Here is a 20748-nt window from a genome sequence, read left to right as displayed (position 1 = left end):
GATGCTCTTCTGTACACCACCATTGTAATGCATGGTTATCTGAGTTATTTTTGCCTACTTGTCAGCTTGAACCAGTCTGGCCATTCTCATCTAACCCCTCTCATTAACAAAGTGTTTTCACCCCTAGAAGTGCCGCTCACTGTTTTTTTTAGGGGTTTGTTTATTTTTTTGCACCAGTCTCTGTAAATTCTAGACAAGGAAATTCCAGGAGATCAGCAGCTTCTGAGATACTCGATCCACCATGTCTGGCACCAATAATCATTCCACAGTCAGAGTCACTTAGATTGCATTTCTTCCCCATTCTGATATATGGTCTGAACACCAGCTGAACCTCTTGACTAGTCTGCATGTTTTTGTTGCTTATTAGATTGACTGATAAGGTATTTGCATTAATGGGTAGGTATATCTAGTATAGTGGCCACTGAGTGTATATTCATTTGTAAGAGTTAAATCTCTTGCTTACTCAGGGAAGAGGCATGACACTATCAATGCTAGGACCAGTAGAATGAAGAACAGTTACTTTCCCTCAAGCTGTCAGGCTGATCAACAACTCCACCCATTAGCCACCAACCACACTACTTCCATATCAACCGCTCTTCTCCGCAGCCCCTCAACATCCTTCACCCCACCCGCATGCACTTACATTCCGTACCTCATGCCTACACTGTCATATCATGTTTTCACATGGCCTGCTGCTTCCTAGAAGACTTCCTCTTGTCAAGAGACACTATGTCACTTTACCATTTCCTGTCGGTCATATAATGTATACTCTTATATTGAGAGTCACTTTATATACATACAGTCTGCATATATAAACTAATCTTGTGTATATATGACCAGACTCAGTTACTTGTACATTGTTTTTATATTTATATTGTTCTTTATGCTTATTGTATTATTTTAAGCTGCATTGGATCCTGATTAACAATTATTTCATTCTCCTTTGCATTCATTTACTGAAGAATGACAGTAAACAATATTGAATAATTTGTGGAAGAATTTTTTTCAGAGCTTAGTGCATTTTCTAGCCACCATATTTGATTAAGTGTTGGACCTCTCTTTGTAAAGTTTTAGATCTGACATAAGGATTTTACAAGGGTAAGGGGATATAGATTTTATGTAGGAATTCGTCAAAGGTATATAAAAGTTCTGATCTGTTGCACAAAGGTGAAATCACTGGTCAGTTATCTATGATCTGGAACTAATAACTCATAATGAGTCCTTACATATTTTCCCCCTTAATTTAATTTTGTTATTTTACTTTGTAGACTAACTTAGCCCCATCAAAACCTCTACTTCAAGGGTTCCCAACCATTTTTTTAATGCCACGGAGCCTTACCATTTACTGAGGGATCTGTGGACCCCAGGTTTGGAACCTCTGCTTTACTTCCTCTCAAATAGAATAGTTAGCTGCCAATTTCCTTTTTCCACTTATGCCACTATGTCTTGACAGGACTTAAATGTTTGACAAAGTTTGAATAGTGTGCAATAACAAAAGGTGTTCATGAACAAAAAAAATTTGGTGGATGCATTATGCATTATGATTCAGATGCATTATGATTCATTCTAGTTAGTTTCTTGAGAAGTACTATAAAACACCTTGCCTTAAGCACAAAATATTCTGCAGATTCAACTTACAGAATGCTGGAGGAACTCAGTATCTATGCAAGGGAATAAACCATCAACTTTTCAGGTTTAGACCTTTCATCAAAACTCAATGTAGTCCAGATTGTAATCAGCTTACCACCTTACAATCGATCCCTGTACAAACCTCAGCAAACACCTCCAACTCTGTACCACGGATCACACATTAGCTGCAAGATATAGGAGCAGAATTAGGCTATCAGGTCTGCTCCATCAACCCATTCTCCTGACTTCGCCCCATTACCTTTGACATTGTTACTAATCAAAAACCTATCATTCTCCACTTTAAATATATCCAATGATGTCTCCACAGCTATTTGTGGCAATGAATTCCACAGATTTTCTGGCTGCAGAAATTTCTCCTCATCTGTTCTAATGAAACATCTTCCACAGTCTGAGGCTGTGTCCTTTGGTTCTAGACTCCCACACTGTAGGAAACATACTCTCCAAGTCCACTCTATCTTGGCCTTTCAATATTCAATAGGTTTCAGTTGGATCCCCCCCTTCATTCTCGAAGCTCCAGCAAGTAAGTGCCCAGAGCCATCAAACGCTCCTCACGTTATTCCTCTCGTCTGTGGGATCAGCCTTCTCACCACATAGAAACAAAGAGCAAACAAGTTGTCACTGATTCTGAGGTACTGCCTAAGAAGACAACTTAGTAAAGCAGTCTTGCTCTACCAAGCATTAAGTGGATATTTTTCACCATGATTCAAGATTGTTTAATGTCGTTTCTGGTGCACAAAGGAGAGCAAAATAATTGTTACTCCAGATCTGATGCAGTACAAAATAACACAATAAGATAAAGAACATAATAAAAACATTATAAATATGTGAAATAACTTATATACATTAATTATATGTCCATAAGATGGCAATAGTTTCAGGAGTATCTGTACATAAGGTGATACAGGTGATGATAGTGGGGGGTGTGGAGGGGTGAGTTAGTGGGTGGAGGTGTTGTTTAGTGTCTCTGCCTGGGAAAGGTAACTGTTTTATTTATTTATTGAGAGACAGCATCAAATAAGCCCTTCAAACTCTGCGGCCCAGCCATCCCCAATTTAATCCTAGTCTAATTAAGGGACAATTTACAATGATCAATTAACCTACCAAATGGTATGCCTTTGGATTCTAGGAGGAAACTGTTGCACCCAGAGGTGAATGGACATGTATAGCACTGTGGCCACTTGTGGGATAAGTGCTGCGAGGGAGATTGGTGGGGAGGGATGAATGAACAAGGGAATTGGAGTGACCTCTGCAAAAAAGGGGAGAAAGGGGAAGAGGTAAAGACGTGTTTGGTGGCAGGATTTCTTTGGAAGTTGCAGAGAATGATGTGTTGGATGCGGAGGCTTGTGGGCTGGTAGGTGAGGGTAAGAGGAACTCTTAACACTGTTGAAAAGGCGAGAAGATGAGGGTGATTGGGAAATTGAGGAGATGCAGGTGAGGGCAGCATCAATGGTGGAGGAAGAGGAAACCTGTTCTTTAAAGGAGGAGGACATCTCTGATGCCCTGAAAAGGAAAGTCACATCCTGAGAACAGATTTGACAGAGATTAAGGAACTGAGAAAAGGGAACAGCATTTTTTCAGGAGATAGTGTGGGAAGAGGTAGAATCAAGATAACAGTGGAAATCAGCAGGTTTATAAAAGATGTCGGTCGACAGTTTGTTAAAGGTGGAGAGGTCTTCTTATACCAGACTACTGATAACAGTAAATTCCATTGATAGCATTAACCAATGAAATAGCCAAATTTAAATAATGTGACACCTACCACTAAAACTAAGAATTTTCCAGAAAAATACAGGGGCCAGTGTAACTACTAGAAAACTCTGTACAATCCTATGTATATAGATGATTGTCTAAAAATTTAAAAAAAGCATTAGAAAGTTAAACTACAAGAAAAATAATAATTTTATGCCACAGTCCAGCGGATGTATAACCTCACCTTCCTTGGGTTTTATGATCCAGGAAATCATATTAAATAACTGGTTCTTATTTGACTATACATGCTAATTTGCAAACATTATTTTAGGTTGTTGCAGGTTTTAAGACAGAGCTGAGAAGCCAAACCCATTCTTGAATAAATATGCAAATGTAATAACAGGACTGGTCTGGAGACCTTGATGAAGGGTCTCGGCCCAACTGTTTGTTCCCCTTCATAATGCTGCCTGAAGGCTGCGACTATACTTCATTAGGAGTTTGAAGAGATTTGGTATGTCACCAAATACACTCAAAAATTTAGAGATGTACCCTGGAGAGCATTCTGACAGGCTGCATCACTGTCTGGTGGAGGGGGGGGGGGGGTACTGCACAGGACCAAAAGAAGCTACAGAGGGTTGTAAATTTAGTCATCTCCATCTTGGGCACTAGCCTACAAAGTATCTAGGACATCTTGAAGGAGCGGTGTCTCAGAAAGGCAGGGTCCATTATTGAGGACCTCCAACACTCAGGGCATGCCCTTTTCTCACTGATGCCATCAGGTAGGAGGTACACAAGGCTGGAGACACAGGTGGTCACTGATCTTAACACAATGTTTAATTCTATTTACAGCTACTCATTAAGTGAACTAGTTCACGGCTCTGTGCAGTAGGAGCTGGACAATGTTCAGCCAAAAGCTGATAAGTGTCACAAGAGGAGCAATGAGCTTCTTTGGCAACAGGGTGTCACCATGGACATTGAATCCTTGGACACAACTTCAGTTTGTTAATACATATTGTTTTTTTTTTGCACAATTTTTTAATCTATTCAATATATGTATACTGTAGTTGATTTACTTATTATTTTACTATTTTTCCTTCTTTGATATTATGTATTGCTTTGAACTGCTGCTGCTAAGTTAACATGTCATGACACATGCTGGTGATAATAAACCTGATTCTAATCCTGGCCTGCTGAGTTCCTCCATCATTTTATACATATAATATAGGACTGCGTACAAATGCTGGAAGGAAAACTGCAAGTGTTTCCTGCCACTAAATGTAGGTTTGCCACTTGCATTGCTTGCTGAGTACCTCTAGTGTCCAAACTACGCTATTGTCACAATGGCCAGCCTTTTTTAGTTGTTAGATGATTTAACATTGGATGAGTGTGGAGACTACAGCAGAACATTCAACCATCCAACACACTTAGCAAGTGTGAACACTACAATCTGTGGCTGCTCAATCTGTTAGATGTTTTTGAGGTAAATTATCCAATTGATGTACTTTGGCCAACTCTTGATTCATTGTTATAATTAAGTGATTTCCCACTATTCTTCTGGCCATGTATAGAAATTGGCAGCTTCTGCTGATGTACTTTTTATTTCTTTTTCACTGTCTTTTTTACCCCTTGTTAATTAATACTGTGTGAAATATCCACAGAACTGCTATGCACACATGCATTTTCCATCCTTTACACTATTTACAAGGGAGATTGTAACGATTGGGAAGGGTTGGGGTGGTAAGGGTTAACAAGTCATTCAGGAACTATGAAAGAAATGTGATCATTAGGACAGTGGTTAGAAGATAAAGAAAATCTGCTCTTTGAAGAGGGTTCATGATGGTGAATTTGAAAGGGAGACAGACTGCTTGAATTTAGTGTTGTTATTCAGCAAGAGGGGAAAAGAGGTAGAATCTGCCTGAATTATCAACTGCTTATTCCTCTCCATGGATGTTGCCAGATCTGCTGAGTTCCTCCAGCATTTTGTGTGTGTTACTCTGGATTTCCAGCATCTGCAGAATCTCTTGCATCTGTGGTCAGGTGTTTTAAGGAGAATGGGGTGGAAGCAATGATTAGCAGCACACTGGCAAAGTTGCCCATTGCTCATCGGCTCTGTTAAGAGAAGGATCATTGGCTATAACTGCAGATTGTTGTCCAACTGTGAATTAACGAAAGCCTCTGCCATGGTATAACCTATTTTGTCTCTGTAGATGCTACTATACTAGTTTCAATGAAAGGGCATCAACCTGAAACGTCAAGTTGGTTTCCTCACAGAATTCAATACATATAAATGGTTTTATTGCCAGCATTGTTCTTATCCTGAATAATTTTTCATAAAATTTCCCACTGGATTTTCAGACATGTTTTGACTTGCAGTGTTTTCTTTTGCAGGTAATGTATTATCTCGGCCAGTATATAATGTTAAAGCAACTCTATGATCAACAGCAGCAACATATTGTACATTGTGGAAATGATGCACTTGGAAAAGTATTTGGAGTCCAGAGTTTCTCTGTTAAAGATCCAAGGTAAGGATTCTGGTTCTTATTTATTCTGTTAAAGTTACCTGGACAGCACCAAGTATTGAAAGAAGGATGAAGTGAATTATTTTGGACCTAAAATGCTACCTTGTTTAACCTTTCCAGAGAAGCTTTCTGATCCACTGAATATTTCCAAAATTTTCTGTTTTTTTTAATGCACATAGCATTGAATGGGGCTCCAGAACAGTTCAGACTTTCCACTGGTTTCCATTTAACATAGTCATTCAGATATTTGTAATATTTGAACTATTTAGTTTGCCATTTAGTGATCTCACTTTGATGAGATTTGACCTTTTTTGAATCCTCATGGATCTGAATTTGGAATGATTCCAGTGCTTATTTGGATTATTATGTAAATCCACCTACCTGTGTGCTACTTAATTAATTAATTTTACAAAATCAGCCTGGCAGATTTACTGAAGCAGTTTTCATTGTTGATGATGGTGACCCGATTATGTCACCTTCCTTCTGACCTTCCTTTAGCAGTGACTCTTGGTTTTGATTGCAGTTGTTAAGAGGTGCAGTGTATATTTTCACAGTTTGTCTTTTCAACTTAAAATGCAGTACAGCTGGTGGTTAATGTAGACTCCCTTATATTTCTTAATGTGCTTCCACTGAAGTAATTGTGGCACAGGTAATGAAATGATGTGATAGACTGCTTCAGTACTTTGCAAAGTATAGGATTATCATGAAGTATCATTGGGTTTCAAAGTTGAAAGTAAATTTATTGTCAAAATCCATATGTGCCACCATATACTACCCTGAGATTCATTTTCATGCAGGCATTCACAGTAAACACCAAAAAACACAATACAGTCAATGGCAGAGGTGTACCAATGTGCAAAAGACGACAAATCTGTGCAAATGCAAAGAGAAAAAAGACCTAAAATATTATAAACAATAAACATTGAGAAATTCAAGGACTCCATCTAGTGTTCTATTGTTTATTAATATTATTTCTCCAGTTTGTACTTGCACAGTTTGTTGTCTTCTGAGCTCTAAACACCCTAGTTGCGTGGACTTTCATTGATCCTGTTAATGGTTATTATTCTATAAATTTATTGAGCATGCCCATAAGAAAGAAACGGAAAATAGATTATGAAAATAAACTAGTACAAAATATGAAAACAGATAGTAAGAGTTTTTATAATTATATAAAGCGGAAGAGTGGCCAAAGTGAATGTAAGTTTCTTGGAGAATGAGAAGGGGCAATTGATATTGGGTAATGAGGAAATGATTGAGGCTTTTGATGACTATTTTGTGTCAGTCTTCATGGTGCAGGGCACAACTAACATGCTAACGAGAGATGATATGAATGTGATGGGAGGTGAAGACCTCAATACAATAGCTATCACTAAAGAGCTAGTGCTGAGGCTTTAGTGATAATTTACCAAAATTCTCTGGGCAGGTCTCGGAGCATTGGAAGATGGTGAATGTCGCACCACTGTTCAAAAAAGGATGTAGGCAAAAGGCGGGTAATTATAGACCAGTTAGTTTTACCTCTGCAGTTAGGAAAATGCTTGAAGCTATCATTAAAGAAGAAATAGCGGGGCACCTGGAAAGAAATGGATTCAGTAAAGATAGGTCCTGTTTGACAAACTTACTGGAGTTCTTTGAGGATATAACAAGTGCAATGGATGGAGGGGAAAAGGTAGGTGCTATTTACAGGTGCTTGGATTTCCAGAAAGCATTCGATAAGACTTATCCATAAGATAAGGATGATAAGAGTTGGGGCGATGTATTAGTATAGATAGAGAGTTGGCTAACCAATAGAAAGTATAGAGTTGGATACATGGGTATTTCTCTGGTTGACGATCAGTGGTGAGCAGTGTGCTGCAGGAGTCGGTGCTGGGCTCGCAATGGTTCAGGCATTAACGATCTGGAAGGGGGACTGTGTGTGTAGTGTATCTAAGTTTTCTTATGTCACTAAATTGAGCGGAAAAGTGAATTATGCAGAGGATATGGAGAGTCTGTAGAGAGATATAGATAGGTTAAGTGAGTGGGCAAAGATGGATTACAATGTTAGTAAATGCAACGTCATCAACTTTGGAAGGAAAAATAGAAGATCAGATTACTTACGTGGTAAAGATTGCAGCTTGCTGCTGTGCAGAAGGACTTGGGTGTGCTGGTGCATGAATCGCAAAAGGTTGGCGTGCAGGTGCAGTAGGCTATCAAGGCAAATGGAATGTTGGCCTTCGTTGTTGGAGGAATTGAATTTAAGAGCAGGGAGGTTATGCTGCAACTGTATAGGGTACTGATGTGGCCTCATCTGTAGTACTGCGTTCATTTCTGGTCTCCATACTTGAGGAAGGATATGCTTGCTTTGGAGGTGGTACAGAGGGGGTTCACCAGGTTGATTCCAGAGATGAGGCTATGAGGAGATTGAGTTGCCTGGGACTGTACTCACTGGAATTAAGAAGGATGAGAGGAGATCTCTTAGAAGCATAAAGTTATGAAATGGATAGATAAGATAGAGACAGGAAGTTGTTTCAACTGGTAGGTGAGACTAGAGCTAGGGGATATAGCCTCAAGATTTGGGGGAATAAATTTAGCGGGAGATTAGGAGGAACTGCTTTTCCCAAAGAGTAGTGAATTTGTGGAATTTTCTTCCCAATGAAGCAGTGGAAGCTATCTCAGTAAATATATTTAAGATAAAGTTGGATAGATTTTTGCATTGTAGGGGAATTAAGGGTTATGGGGAAAAGGCAGGTAGGTGAAGATGAGTCCATGGTCAGATGAGCCGTGATCTTACTGAATGGTGGAGCAGGCTCAATGGGCCAGATGACCTACTCCTGCTCCTATTTCTTACGTTCTTGTCTTCTGGGCTCAGGCTTTCAATTATCTGGTTGATTTTTGAAAGCAGAATTTAATTGTTTTAGTTGACAGGAGTCTGGCAAATGTATGCTATTTTGACTACTGTTCTCAATTAGGTTTCACTCTGAATTTAAATTTTTGGTATGACTATTGCAGACATTTTATTTTCAGTGTGAATTTTGCTTTTAGTGACTTCGTTGAGAATTCAAGGCGAAGAAAACTTATTTTTTTAAAGGGTGAAATATACACAATACATTTTGAGATTTGTACTTTATCCTTTAAACTGTAAACACAGTTGAAGGGGGAATTGCAAATCATTTGGGATCCTATCCTATGGTGCTACAGTCTGGTAAGATATTGATTTGAAATGTGAACTAAAATGGTGCGGCGAAATAATGTCAAGCAAAGAAATGTTGAAAGTTCAAAGTAAAATTTATTATCAGAGAACATACTTGTCACCACATACAATCCTGAAATTCCTTTTCCTGCAGGCATACTTAGTAAATCTATTGAACAGTAACTGTAAACAGGATCAATGAACAACAAGCTACGCAAATCAAATATAAATAAATAGCAATAAATAATGAGCATGAAATAACAAGATAAAGACTCCTTAAAGTGAGACCATCAGTTGTGGGAACACCAGAAATAGAATAGTGTCATTATCCTCTCTTGTTTAAGAGCCTGATGGTTGAGGGATAATAACTGTCCTTGAACCTGGTGGTGCAACTCCTGAGGCACTTGTAAGAAATGGTAAGTTAAAGTGATATGTCTGAATTTACATCAACGCTGTTGGATTGACAAACTCCTGTGCCTAATGGTTGTTTACTGGTAGTGGTTATCAGCGGCTTGCGTTTTTTTTTCAACATGATTGCTAAGGTTTTATGTCATAGAGACATAGGAAGGAAGGACTTAATATTTTCTTAATCCACAGCATGATGAATGAGGTAACTGTATATTTCTGCATTTAACTATGGTCTTATTTTCTTACAGCCAATTGTACGAAATGCTTTCAAGGAACCTGATAGCTGCCAACTTTCAAGGTATGTATATGATTTGGATCTTGCCATTCTATCAAAGCACACCATTGTACTTGTCTGAACAAGGCAAAGAAAGAAGCTAATGGGGGGGGAAATTGTAGTGAGGAAATGTGTGGTAAAACATCCCCATCCAGGTACTGGTTTGATCAATGTACATTGATTAAGATTATTCCAATTAAGTTGTTTTGCAGAACCGTTACCATTTGAAAAGAAGGGAGAATAAACAGTTTCAAAAGGATATGAGTATTGAAGGTGTACTATTTATGCGCGCATTTTTGTCTATAATGTTACTTTGCTTTTGAAAATCATGGGCTGAACTTTAGTCTGTTGGCTGCAGTTTGATGGAAAGAGCATCTGATCAATGTGCACGTCAGCTAACAACTTGTTTGGAGGTAGAAGACCCTATGGATTAAAAACTTCCACGAGTTGCAGCATTCTGTTAGTTTGTGAAATATGGCATCTCAGTCAGCCTCCCACGCATGCTTGCTGCATTGCCTAATCAGATTCCTATTAAACCTACTGCAGAACTCAATCTTTCCTAGTGTAAAAATCAAAGAATTTGCTTAGTCAGGGAATTGTTGGAAATATGAGAGCAATAGAATTATTTTATTATTCCCTTTCCGTCTCTCTTTATTCTCTTGATTCATACTTTCTCATTTTGCGATGAGTTTGACATTAAATTTGCTCATTCTTAATCGTCCTGTATGTTACCATTGCAGACATTCCCAAATCCTTCTGTTGTGCTCTTACTAACAACAATTTAGAGGGCAAAGTGGTTGGTTTTGAGTTTGAAGAGCACTTTTAACTCATCGTCACACAGTATAATTCCATTTCAGCAAATTAGTGTATTTTTGAATAGAACTTGTGTTTATGTGTTATAAAATAATGATTCATGGGATATAGTTTCTGACAAGCAAATAATTACATTAAGAAGAAATTAAAGCTGTTGTGTTTGGCTTGGAGAGAAACTGGATCAGGAGTCAAGACTGATACAGAAATCTAATTATGTTGATTTGCATTTGAGATCTGGCATTGATAAACTAATACAGAATAACCGCTGTTCTCTGCTGTCTAGCTGCATGTAATTTATTCACTATAATCATTTGAATTAACCATCCGAATGCATTTTGTTTGTGTAAAAGACCTGTGTCTATTATTCCAGGTTTTGACATTGCATAATTCATCAGCTATTGAGTGGGTTATACTTATCATACCATATAATGACAGATTACTCAAATAAGCAAACCGGATATTCAGCTAAGATAACGGGAACACTGATCCAGCTGAATTATGTTGATTGCAGCTAGCTGTAATGCATATGTTGTTGGGATGGTCCAGCAGTTGTAACTGAATTGTTGCCATTTCTCATCGTAAGTGCTACTAAGCTTAGAATTACCAAGCAATGTGGAAGTCCCAAGTTTGCTGGCCACTTTTAGGACTATTACCTAGACCGGAGGAGAATGAGGAGAGATTTGATAGAGGTATTCAAAATTATGAGGGGTATAGATGGGGTAACTGCAATCAGGCTTTTTGCACTGAGGTCGGGTGAGACTCGAACTAGAGGTCATGAGTTAAGGGTGAAAGGTGGAATGTTTAAGGGGAACTTGAGGGAGAACTTCACTCAGACAGTGGTGCAAGTGTGGACCAAGCAGCCAATGGGAGTGGTGGATGCAGATTTGATTGCAATGCTTAAGAGAAGTTTAGATAGATACATGGATGGAAGGGATATGAGGGGCTAAGGTTCAGGCGCAGGTCGATGGGACTAGGCAGATTAGTAGTTTGGCATGGACTGGATTGGCTGAAGGATGTGTTTCTGTGCTGTAGTGCTCTATGACTGACTTTTCCTGGGATTAGCCAACTGTCATCAGTGTTACCTTGTGGCAGCAGCGTGTGAATTTGCTGCAGTCCCCCCAGCAGTAAAGCAGGGGAATCTGCATGGCGATTTCTTCAATTTGTCTGTAAAGGATCAGATAAGTATGAGGATATATACCTTTGTTCTAACTAATTGCATTTGTCCAATTGGTTTAAATGAATTTTAATTTTACTTTTCTAAAAATTAAAATTCCATCTTTGATTTTTATTACATTGAAGTTTTGAGTTACTTCTGAATGTCAGGAGCATTCAGAAATATTTTAAATCCAGAAGTGATTAGTTTAGTTCAGCATTTGATTACTGATTTAATTGCACAACATTATAGGCCAAAGGGTCACTTGGCTGTATATGTTCTGTGTTGACTTGATGGTTTGTTAAGATCATGCATGATTTATCCTGCAGGCAAAATTATTTTTCCATTTGTTTTGTGGAGAGAATTAGCTTCCCCTCCTCCCACCCACAACTCCCCTCCCCAGTCCTCTCCTAACTTTAAGTAAAGTCCTTGTGCGGTGCAGGCTCTTACAGTTTTAGATAGGGAAGGGGCTTGATGACAGCTTTGAAAAGTAAGTCAATCCAGGATAGGGAAGTATATTCCTAGCAATTATCAAAGTGCTGATCGTAGGCCAGTCACCATCGGCACCAAACCTGACCAACTGTTGTGGTTGGTTTGTACTTCATGTGTTTCAAGAAAATGAAATAATATACTCATTCTTGGACTACATAGTTTTAAAATGAGTGTTTTAATAAGTAACATAATATGCAATATCATTTATATGTGCATTCCCCCTCCCCACCCCATCCCCTTGCCTCTTTTTATTGCCCTTGTAGGTCCCTGCTGCCGCTGTGCTTCCTCCTTCAGCCAGCGTGTTTTTGGTTGCAGACTTCCAGTGACTGCTTTCAGTCTTGCTTCCTGATCAGCTGACAGAAGCTGCACTCTGCCGGGTGTGATTGGTCCTGCCAATTCACCCTCCCCAATCAACAGTGAGCACTCCTCTGCACAGTGCTCCATCTGGCAGTCTGGCCAAGAAATGATGAAGCTCCCCCTAGTGGGGGCAGGTGAGTTGGCATGTCAGTCGATGCCTGAATTTGAACTCCAACCTCTCCTGGTTTACACTGTGTGTTAAGAGGCTTGTTACTGAATTGCAGTCCCCTTTCAGTCTACAGGCGCATAATTTACCAGTTCCTATCTATAATCCCAAAACTAGGTCTTTCAGCGCAGAGTATTTTGGTAGGAAAATGATTTTGGACACATAAGGAATCCTGTGTGATAGTTATAAATTCAGAAGTTCCTTTTAATCTACATTGGTATCTTTTGACTTGCAGTGCTACTAGATGCTCCACAGAACAGAAACATCAAAAATAAGATAATATTTGTTTTCATCTGTGCATTTAGAGTGTACAATAAGGTGTACCACGTGTTGCTTTGTGGGAGAATGGCTGTTTGAATTAAACCCTGCAAGGAGTGTTGTCTACCACCAGATACATAACTGTATTGCATTGAAGAGTGTACGTAAAGAACCTCAGATAAGCATTGAAGCAAAACATGAATACTTCATCCTAGCAGGTCAAAGATGAAGAATTCTGATCAAGCAGATGATGAGCAAAATTTAGGATTTCAACATTTGCTTTCAATATGGTCAAAATTGAGGTTGTAATTGGATTTAGCACTAATCAAAACCCTGAGTTTTGATGCAGAAAGCTTTCCCTATAAAGCTTTGGTATAACAAATATAAAATGCAAAATGGAGTGACTAAAGTATTAGTCATTTTTGTTCTTCCCTCAAATGTGTACGTGCACTAAAAATATCATTTACATCCCCATATTAAATGTAGATCTGCAGTTCGATTTCTTCTGCTTGGGAGGAAGGTGTGTGACTAAGCAATGGAATGAGAGAAGAATATTAATGAGGGAAACTAATCTTTCTTCCTTGTTTTTAATCAGTGATCAAGGTTGAGTGGTAATATGCATTGAATTCCTAATGCTTGTTGTGAGAATGGTTAATATTGGGGAAGGTGTTTTTCTTTCTTTGTTTTACCTGCAATGCAGATGCTGCACAGACTCGCACACTTGTAAAGGATACGAAATGCCTGCCTATGAGGGAAGACCTTCCGAAGGTAAACTACTGCGTGCTTTGTTCTGTACAGAGTGGCCCCGTCTCTGTACTTCTCGTCTGAGCTCAGGCGGGTGGGACAGAGTCTCCTTCTCTGTTTTCAGAGTTCTCTTCTCTGTGTTTTGTAGGATGTAGCATCTCTTTCTCCTTTCACTTGGCCTTAATTTGTGAAAAATGGCAGAAGTCTGCAAGCTTCTTGTAAACCTGAAGGTGTGATTATGAATGTTTGAGGGGTGTGGAGGGCGAAGCTTTGATTCCTAACTGCATTTAATAAGTTTGTTTTCCACTTACAACAATTTGTTATATTTTACAGATTCAGATTTATACATCACGTAAATTGAAAATATGTCATTTTCAACAAGAATCACAAGAGAAGTTTAGATATTGAGCACCTCTTGTGAGGTTATTTACCTAATATTTCCCAGATCTCTTCAAACATAGGACCTGCTGTATGACTTTGATAAGTGCAGCTCACACCAGACTTGAGAGAGACAGCACAATCCAGGAGAAAGCACACTGCTTGCTGCACCACTCTTAAGTGTGTGCTCTCTCCATCACCTTGTGCTGTAGCTGATGTATTCAACCTTTACAGACTGCACTACAGTTTCACCCTTGATCTGGTCCCATGTGTATCACTGCTGCTGAGAGCATCATTGCCTGCAAGTTGATCTTCTCAATTGTCACACCATCCTGGCTTTGCAATTGTATGAAGATCCTATTTTATTGCTGAACTTAAGTTCTCTCTCCTGTCTCTCAGTGCTCTGGGAGCATCAATCATTAACCATTTTGTCAGGTAACCAGCTAACCATCAATAAAGCTGCACTTGTCAGTGATCCCAACACCCCCTTGAATATTTCATATAAAATGTTCTCACTTTTAACCAGTTCGTTTAGTAAGAAATTCAGATGTTATTGCTGGAATGGCATTTGTTGTCTGTACACTTGTCATAATATTATTATTGTTTTTGAGATAATGATTAGTGGAAAATTTGCAATTAATTGTGACTAGTTTGTTTGAATCCAGCTTGCAACTGTGTATTTGTTTGAATCTCAATTTGGCTGTGCAAACTGAAACCCAAGAAGTTTGCAAAGTGAACCCAGGTATTGCTACACAATATTAATTTGCATGGATCTACACCATGCACCATGAAGATGAGTTTTTTGAACACATAATTACTGCACTTACTCACTTTTCCTCACTAATTTACACCCACCCTCCCCAATACCCAGTCATCTTGATGTGACTGTGGAAAAACTTCTTTATACAGGCTCTTTAACATAAAGAACACTGCATTATAATTTGAATTGCAAATTAAATAGTAGCGGTTGTATTTCTGAATTTAAATTCACAAGTCATGATAAAGTTGTAATTTTAGTACATTGGTCCCGAGTTCTGCCTTTTTATATACACAAAGGTTGGTGACGGAGTGGAACTGCTACATCCTATTCCCATTCAAAGATAATCATATAAACGTTTGCTTCTTACTGTGTCTTTCCCACACAGTGCCCTGCATCAGGGGAATGTGAAGATGTAACAGCTGCCTGGAACAATGCACTTACAGCTACCTCACACTTAAAACGAAAAAACTCTGAATCAGGTCAGTATATCTGTTTCAGCTTGCAGTTTGAGGCTTAACAAAATACTTTCGTTGACACAGTACCTGATGCATCAGGTAAGTATTTCAAATGTACTGAGCCACCGTTGAATTCCAAAGATAGTAGGTAATTTACATACAAGGTTCTTTCAGTGAAGGCCACTTAGTCTGCTTTTAGTCGTGTTTCAGAAATAAAAAAATTATCAGAATAGCGAGATACTTGTCTTAGAACATTCCAGCACAGTGCAGTCCCTTGGTCCCACAGTGTTAATGCCGACTTTAACTTGCTCTATGGTTGATTTAACCCTTCGCGCTTACATAGCCCTCCATTTTTCTATCATCCACGTGCCTATCTAACAGTTTCTTAAATGCTCACCCCTAGCAGTATGGTCCATGCACCAACCACTCTCTCTGTAAAGAACTTGCCTCTGACATTCCCCCCCCCCCCCCCCCCCCACCACCATACTTTCCTCCAATCACCTTAAAATTATACCCTCTTGTGTTAGCTATTTGCACCCTGTCTTTCTGGAGGACTTAAATTCTGCCTGATTCATTGGAGCAGGTATCTCTATTGTGCAGCCTTCCATCTATAGGACACTGAAAATGTCAGCATAGACTGTATGTGCTCAGGTTCTGGCTTGAGGCTTGAAAATGCAACTTGTTTCAAAATCCTGCATGCTGTTGTTAATGTGTCCTGTCATTGTGCAATAGGAGGATATTCAGCCCATTCATTTTCTGCCAACACTTCATAACACAATCCTGACCATCTCATTACCTAGTAGATCACTGAATATTACATAGGTGATTTGTAATAGAGGACTATGCTTTCTCATAGACTGCACTGTGACTGAATGTTTGTAGAACTTCATGGGACTGTAACTATTTGGATTAGTAGCTTCCTCTGTGATGTTGAATTTGTGATTCTGCTGCATAAGAGCAGCAGCAATTTTTCTCTTAATAAAATTGATGAATACATTTGTATCTCTAATCAGCTAATAGTTGTAATAAGACCATAAGACACAGGAGCCCATCACAGGTTATTCAGCCCATCGAGTCGGCTCCACCATTTCATCATGGCTGATTTATTATCGCTGTCAACCCCATTCTCCTGCCTTCACCCCATAACCTTTGTCACCTTTACTAATTCAGAATCTATTAATCTCCATTTTTAAATATACCCACTGACTTGGCCTCCACAGCTGTTTGAGAATGAACTCCACAGATTCACCACCCTCTGGCTAAAGAAATTCCTCCTCATCTTTGTTTTAAAGGGATATCTTTTTATTCTGAGTTTGTGCCTTCTGAACCTACACTCCCCACTGTAGGAAACATACTCTCTTTCTGGGGCTTTCTTGTTTGTAACTATTCAAAATTAGGTTTATTTTCCATTATTGATTGATGGGCAACCATGCGAATACAAAGAATATGTGATCTGTCTTTACATGTGAAGGTCTGTGGCTGAGTATAGGCACCCCCTTCCCCCCCCCCATGAAATCTGGTATTGGTCAGATAGTTATCCAAGTGACCTCAGGATCTCACATTCCTGGTTAAGCAGTTATAATAATATAGTGTTTGAAATAACTTCCAGAAATTGCTTCAGCCTCACTTGGTCAGCGCTGATGAGTATTGCTTAAAGAGACTGATTATGATGGTTAAGATTGGGAACAGAACTTTTCCTATTTGCTGGCACCCAGCGTTAGCATCAAGCTCTCCTAAGGCAGTCAAACAGGAACTATTCTGTTCCAAAATGACAAAAATATAACTTGCCCTATTTCTGAGGTGAACATTCATTAACGTGTCCACATGACTGTTCTCTCCTGCTAACTGGTGAGATTGATTGCTGGTGTGCTGTGGATTCATGCCAACTAGAAGCTTAGTTAAGATTTCTTGTCAAAGATTGTATAACCTCTTTTTGTGCTTTTAAGAACTATATCTACTTTCAGTCCTAAACTTCGGGAGATTTATGGAAAACTTTACGCCCAAGGAGCAAAGTTTGGGATAAAAGGCATGTGTTCAATTTTATAGATGAGTCTCTAACAGATGATCACACTGAATATCAAGCCAAAAAATTAAAAGCAGATGACGTTTCTGATCTCTGGGATGCTGCTGGACTGCCATGGTGGTTTATAAAAACCTTGCGTTCTAATTATGGAAGCAAGAAGAGTGGATCAACTGATATTCATAGTAACCAGGTGAACTGATTTCTGCTTTCATTTACGTATTTTAGTAATTTATCTATCTGTAAATCCCCTAATTTATCAAAGTTCAAAGAACATTATCAAAGTATGTATACAGTATACAACCTTGAGATCTGTTGTCTTGCAGACAGCCACAAAAAAAGCATCCTAGAACTTGTTTAAAGAAAACACCCATACATTAAGACTATTAGACGTGTGAAAAAAACATTTACACTACCAGTAAAAAGTGAACAAATAACATACAAAACATTAAACATCAAATCATGGAGTGTCCAAAAGTACTCCTCCCTGATGAGACTGAAGCAAAGTTGAACCAGTGTCAACCTGAGGGCCAAAACTGGAAAGATCCAGTTAACTAGTCTGTCATTAATTCCCATTCAGAATTGACCAAAATAATTACTATTCCATATAAACAAGCTAGTGGCAGGCAACTGCTCTTTTGCTAGAGGGTTGGAATATAAAGTAGGATTATGAAGTTACTATTCTATATAAGCATGCTAATGACAGCCAATTTCTTTCAGAGCACTGGCATATAGTGCAATTATCTCATTCTTTCCAGAGCACTGGCATATAGTGCAATTATCTCATTCTTTGGTACCACCTACGTAGTATGCCAAGATTATGATGGAGCCCTTCTATGATGAGTGCAGTTCCAGAAACACCCAAAGCTCATTGCAATTCTGGAGCAGCGAACTTGATTAGGACCCCAGCAGCCATAATGTTCACTTCATCAGCTGTTGGGTTGTGATGGATACTAAGCCAAAATGCATTGCAACAATTTACCAAGGCTGCTTCCATATCATGTCTCAGACTATTGTCCCTTACAGGTGCTATGGACACCTGCAATATTTATTCTTTCTCTCTCCTCATCCTCTGACTCAAATTATAATTACTGGGTGTAATCCTAGGTTTGTATAGTATCGTAACATAATACTGTGCAGTTCCTTTAGCCCAACTCATCCATGTCGTTCAAGATTTTGACCTCAGCTAGTCCCCATTTGTCCACTTTTGGCCTATATCCCTCTAAATCTTTTCTATCAATTTAACTGTCCAGTTATTTTTAAATGTTGAATTGTACATTGTTCCTGCCTCAACAGCTTCCTCTCATCATTATGCACCACTATCTGTGTAAGAAAAATTACTTAAGGTACTTTTTAAATCTTTCTGCTCTCACCTTAAACTTATGCCCTTTAGCTTTTGATTCTGTTTGACCAGAATGAAGACTGTATTTAGCCTATCTGTACTCATGATGGTTCACTTAACTGTAAGGTTACCTCTCCATTTTATGCACTCCAAAGAATAAGGTCCTACCTGTCCAGATTCTCTCTGACTCAGGCTGTTGAGTCTTGGCAGCATCCTCATCTGCGCACTTTGTGCTCTTTCCAGCTAAGCCGTACTGCGAGTACCTTGACCTGATGACTTTACCGATGTAAGAAGGTGGTTCTTTCCCATCTTTTATGGACATTTAGGATGGGTTTCAAATGCTGACCTAATTGGTAATTCCCATATTCTGTAAATAAAATTTTTTAAAAAGCATTAAGTCCTTGCATTAAAATAGGGGTTTCCAACCTTTTTTATGCCATGGACCGAAACCATAATGCAAGGGGTGCGTGGACCTTAGGTTGTGAACCCTTGATCTAAAGCGATGGTTCTTGCCACTACTTTTCTTATGCAAGATACCCTTAAGAAAGGCAAACTAGCCCAGTATGACAAAACAAAAGTGGCCACTTGGAGTGGCATCATGCCTGCATACATTGTTTGGAATACAGATTCATGGGAGAAAGATTTGGCTACCATTAAAGTGATCATTGGCTGTGGATGTTCTCTCATCTCAGTGCTCAATTCCTGCCGGTAAGGAGTTTGTAAGGGGTTTCCTCCGGGTGCTCTACATTCTAAAGATGTACTAGGGTTAGTAAGTTGTGGGCATACTGTGGCACAGAAAGCATAGCATGGCAACATCTTTGACACAATGGATTTCACTGTATTTTACAATATACATGTAATAAATAATGCTAATCTTTATATCAAAGATGGATCTGTGTAGAAATGAGACAAAATACTTCATTTTGTTTAATACCAGGAAGAACATTTAATATGTCATAACCTAAAAAAGTTACTGACAGAGCTGAAAATTAGGATTAGTATGGAACTGTCCTATTAACACAGCCATGTTTAACTGAATGGTGACATTGATGGTCATTTGTGAAGAAAAATTTGCAAATGGAATTTAATAGTAGTGAGGTGCATCATTTGGAGAGTTGCACAAAGGCAATTGGGTGTACAGTAAGTGGCAAGATATTGAATGGAGTGGAACGCAGGAACCTCAAGCTCTGTGTTCACAGATCCTTAAAGCAGCAAGACAGATCTGTTTGAGTGTTTGATCAAGAAGAAGCTGAAAAATGTTTCCCTTGCCTGGAACACGTAAAGCTAGTGTTAATTGCCTCAGGATAAGAGATTGGTTATTTAAATCTGGGTGAACAAATTTTGAATATCAGTGGGTTAAATTCCCGATCATGCAGAAGTTCAGAGGTGGCCTAATCTGGGGTTGGGGGCTTGTCTGTGTGGGAGGGTGGGAAGGGACTTGATTTGCTGCTTGTGTTGATCTGCTGAACATTGTGGGCCTATTATGGCATTGGAATGCATGGTGACACATGCAGACTGCCCCCGGTACATGTGTTGGTTGTTAATGCAACTGTGGCATTTCACCATACGTTTTGGTGTACATGTGATAAATGAGAGTCCAATCCTGGAGTGCTCAGTTGCTGAGTGCATTCAGGACAGCAGTAGATTTTGGGCACCAACAAAATGGAAGAATTTAAGAGATGTAGAAATTCATTGATCATATTGAATGAAATGATGCAACAAATAGCAAATTTTTGCCTCTGAGTCCTTGTATAGATTACATTGGTGATGCATTGAAGGGTTGCCTGCTGGATTAGTTATATCTCAGTTGTTTAAGGTTACAGTCGTAATGTTGTTCATTGATTCTGCAGGATATAGACACTGCCATTGTCTCTGACTCGACTGATGATCTGTGGTTTCTGAATGAAGCTCCTACTGACCAAATAAACACAGAGATAAAGTTGGACACTGTTGAGTTGAAAGCGAAAGATGTTTGTGAGGGCCTGGTGGAGGAAGGAGACAACACAGATCAGAAGGAGGTAGGCAGAATATCATTTCAGATAAAAGCTAATTCTGGCCAAATCTCTTTATATGCAACCCTTTTTCCATTGTCATGAGGAAATGG

At 39.0% G+C, this 20748-nt stretch overlaps 1 protein-coding gene across 8 annotated transcripts in view; it reads left to right on the top strand.

Annotated features, from left to right (window-relative positions):
- mdm4 (MDM4 regulator of p53) overlaps positions 1-20748 on the top strand; it is a 43030-nt gene that overhangs the window by 10204 nt on the left and 12078 nt on the right. For 5 of the 8 annotated variants that reach the window (XR_009507898.1, XM_059950048.1, XM_059950049.1 and 2 more), the window contains exons 4-9: positions 5728-5861; positions 9681-9730; positions 13646-13713; positions 15213-15306; positions 17329-17495; positions 20495-20662. Coding sequence is in view for 6 of the 8 variants with exons in the window: in XM_059950048.1 (XP_059806031.1) it covers positions 5728-5861; positions 9681-9730; positions 13646-13713; positions 15213-15306; positions 17329-17495; positions 20495-20662 (681 nt within the window). In the remaining 2 variants the exon portion in view is untranslated. The other 3 variants (XM_059950047.1, XR_009507899.1, XM_059950051.1) reach the window with 3 other exon arrangements.

Source organism: Hypanus sabinus, chromosome 25, assembly GCF_030144855.1.
Source record: "Hypanus sabinus isolate sHypSab1 chromosome 25, sHypSab1.hap1, whole genome shotgun sequence".
Taxonomy (NCBI): domain Eukaryota; kingdom Metazoa; phylum Chordata; class Chondrichthyes; order Myliobatiformes; family Dasyatidae; genus Hypanus; species Hypanus sabinus.
Note: the sequence above shows the minus strand (reverse complement) of the source record. Positions and strands in the feature narration are given on the sequence as shown.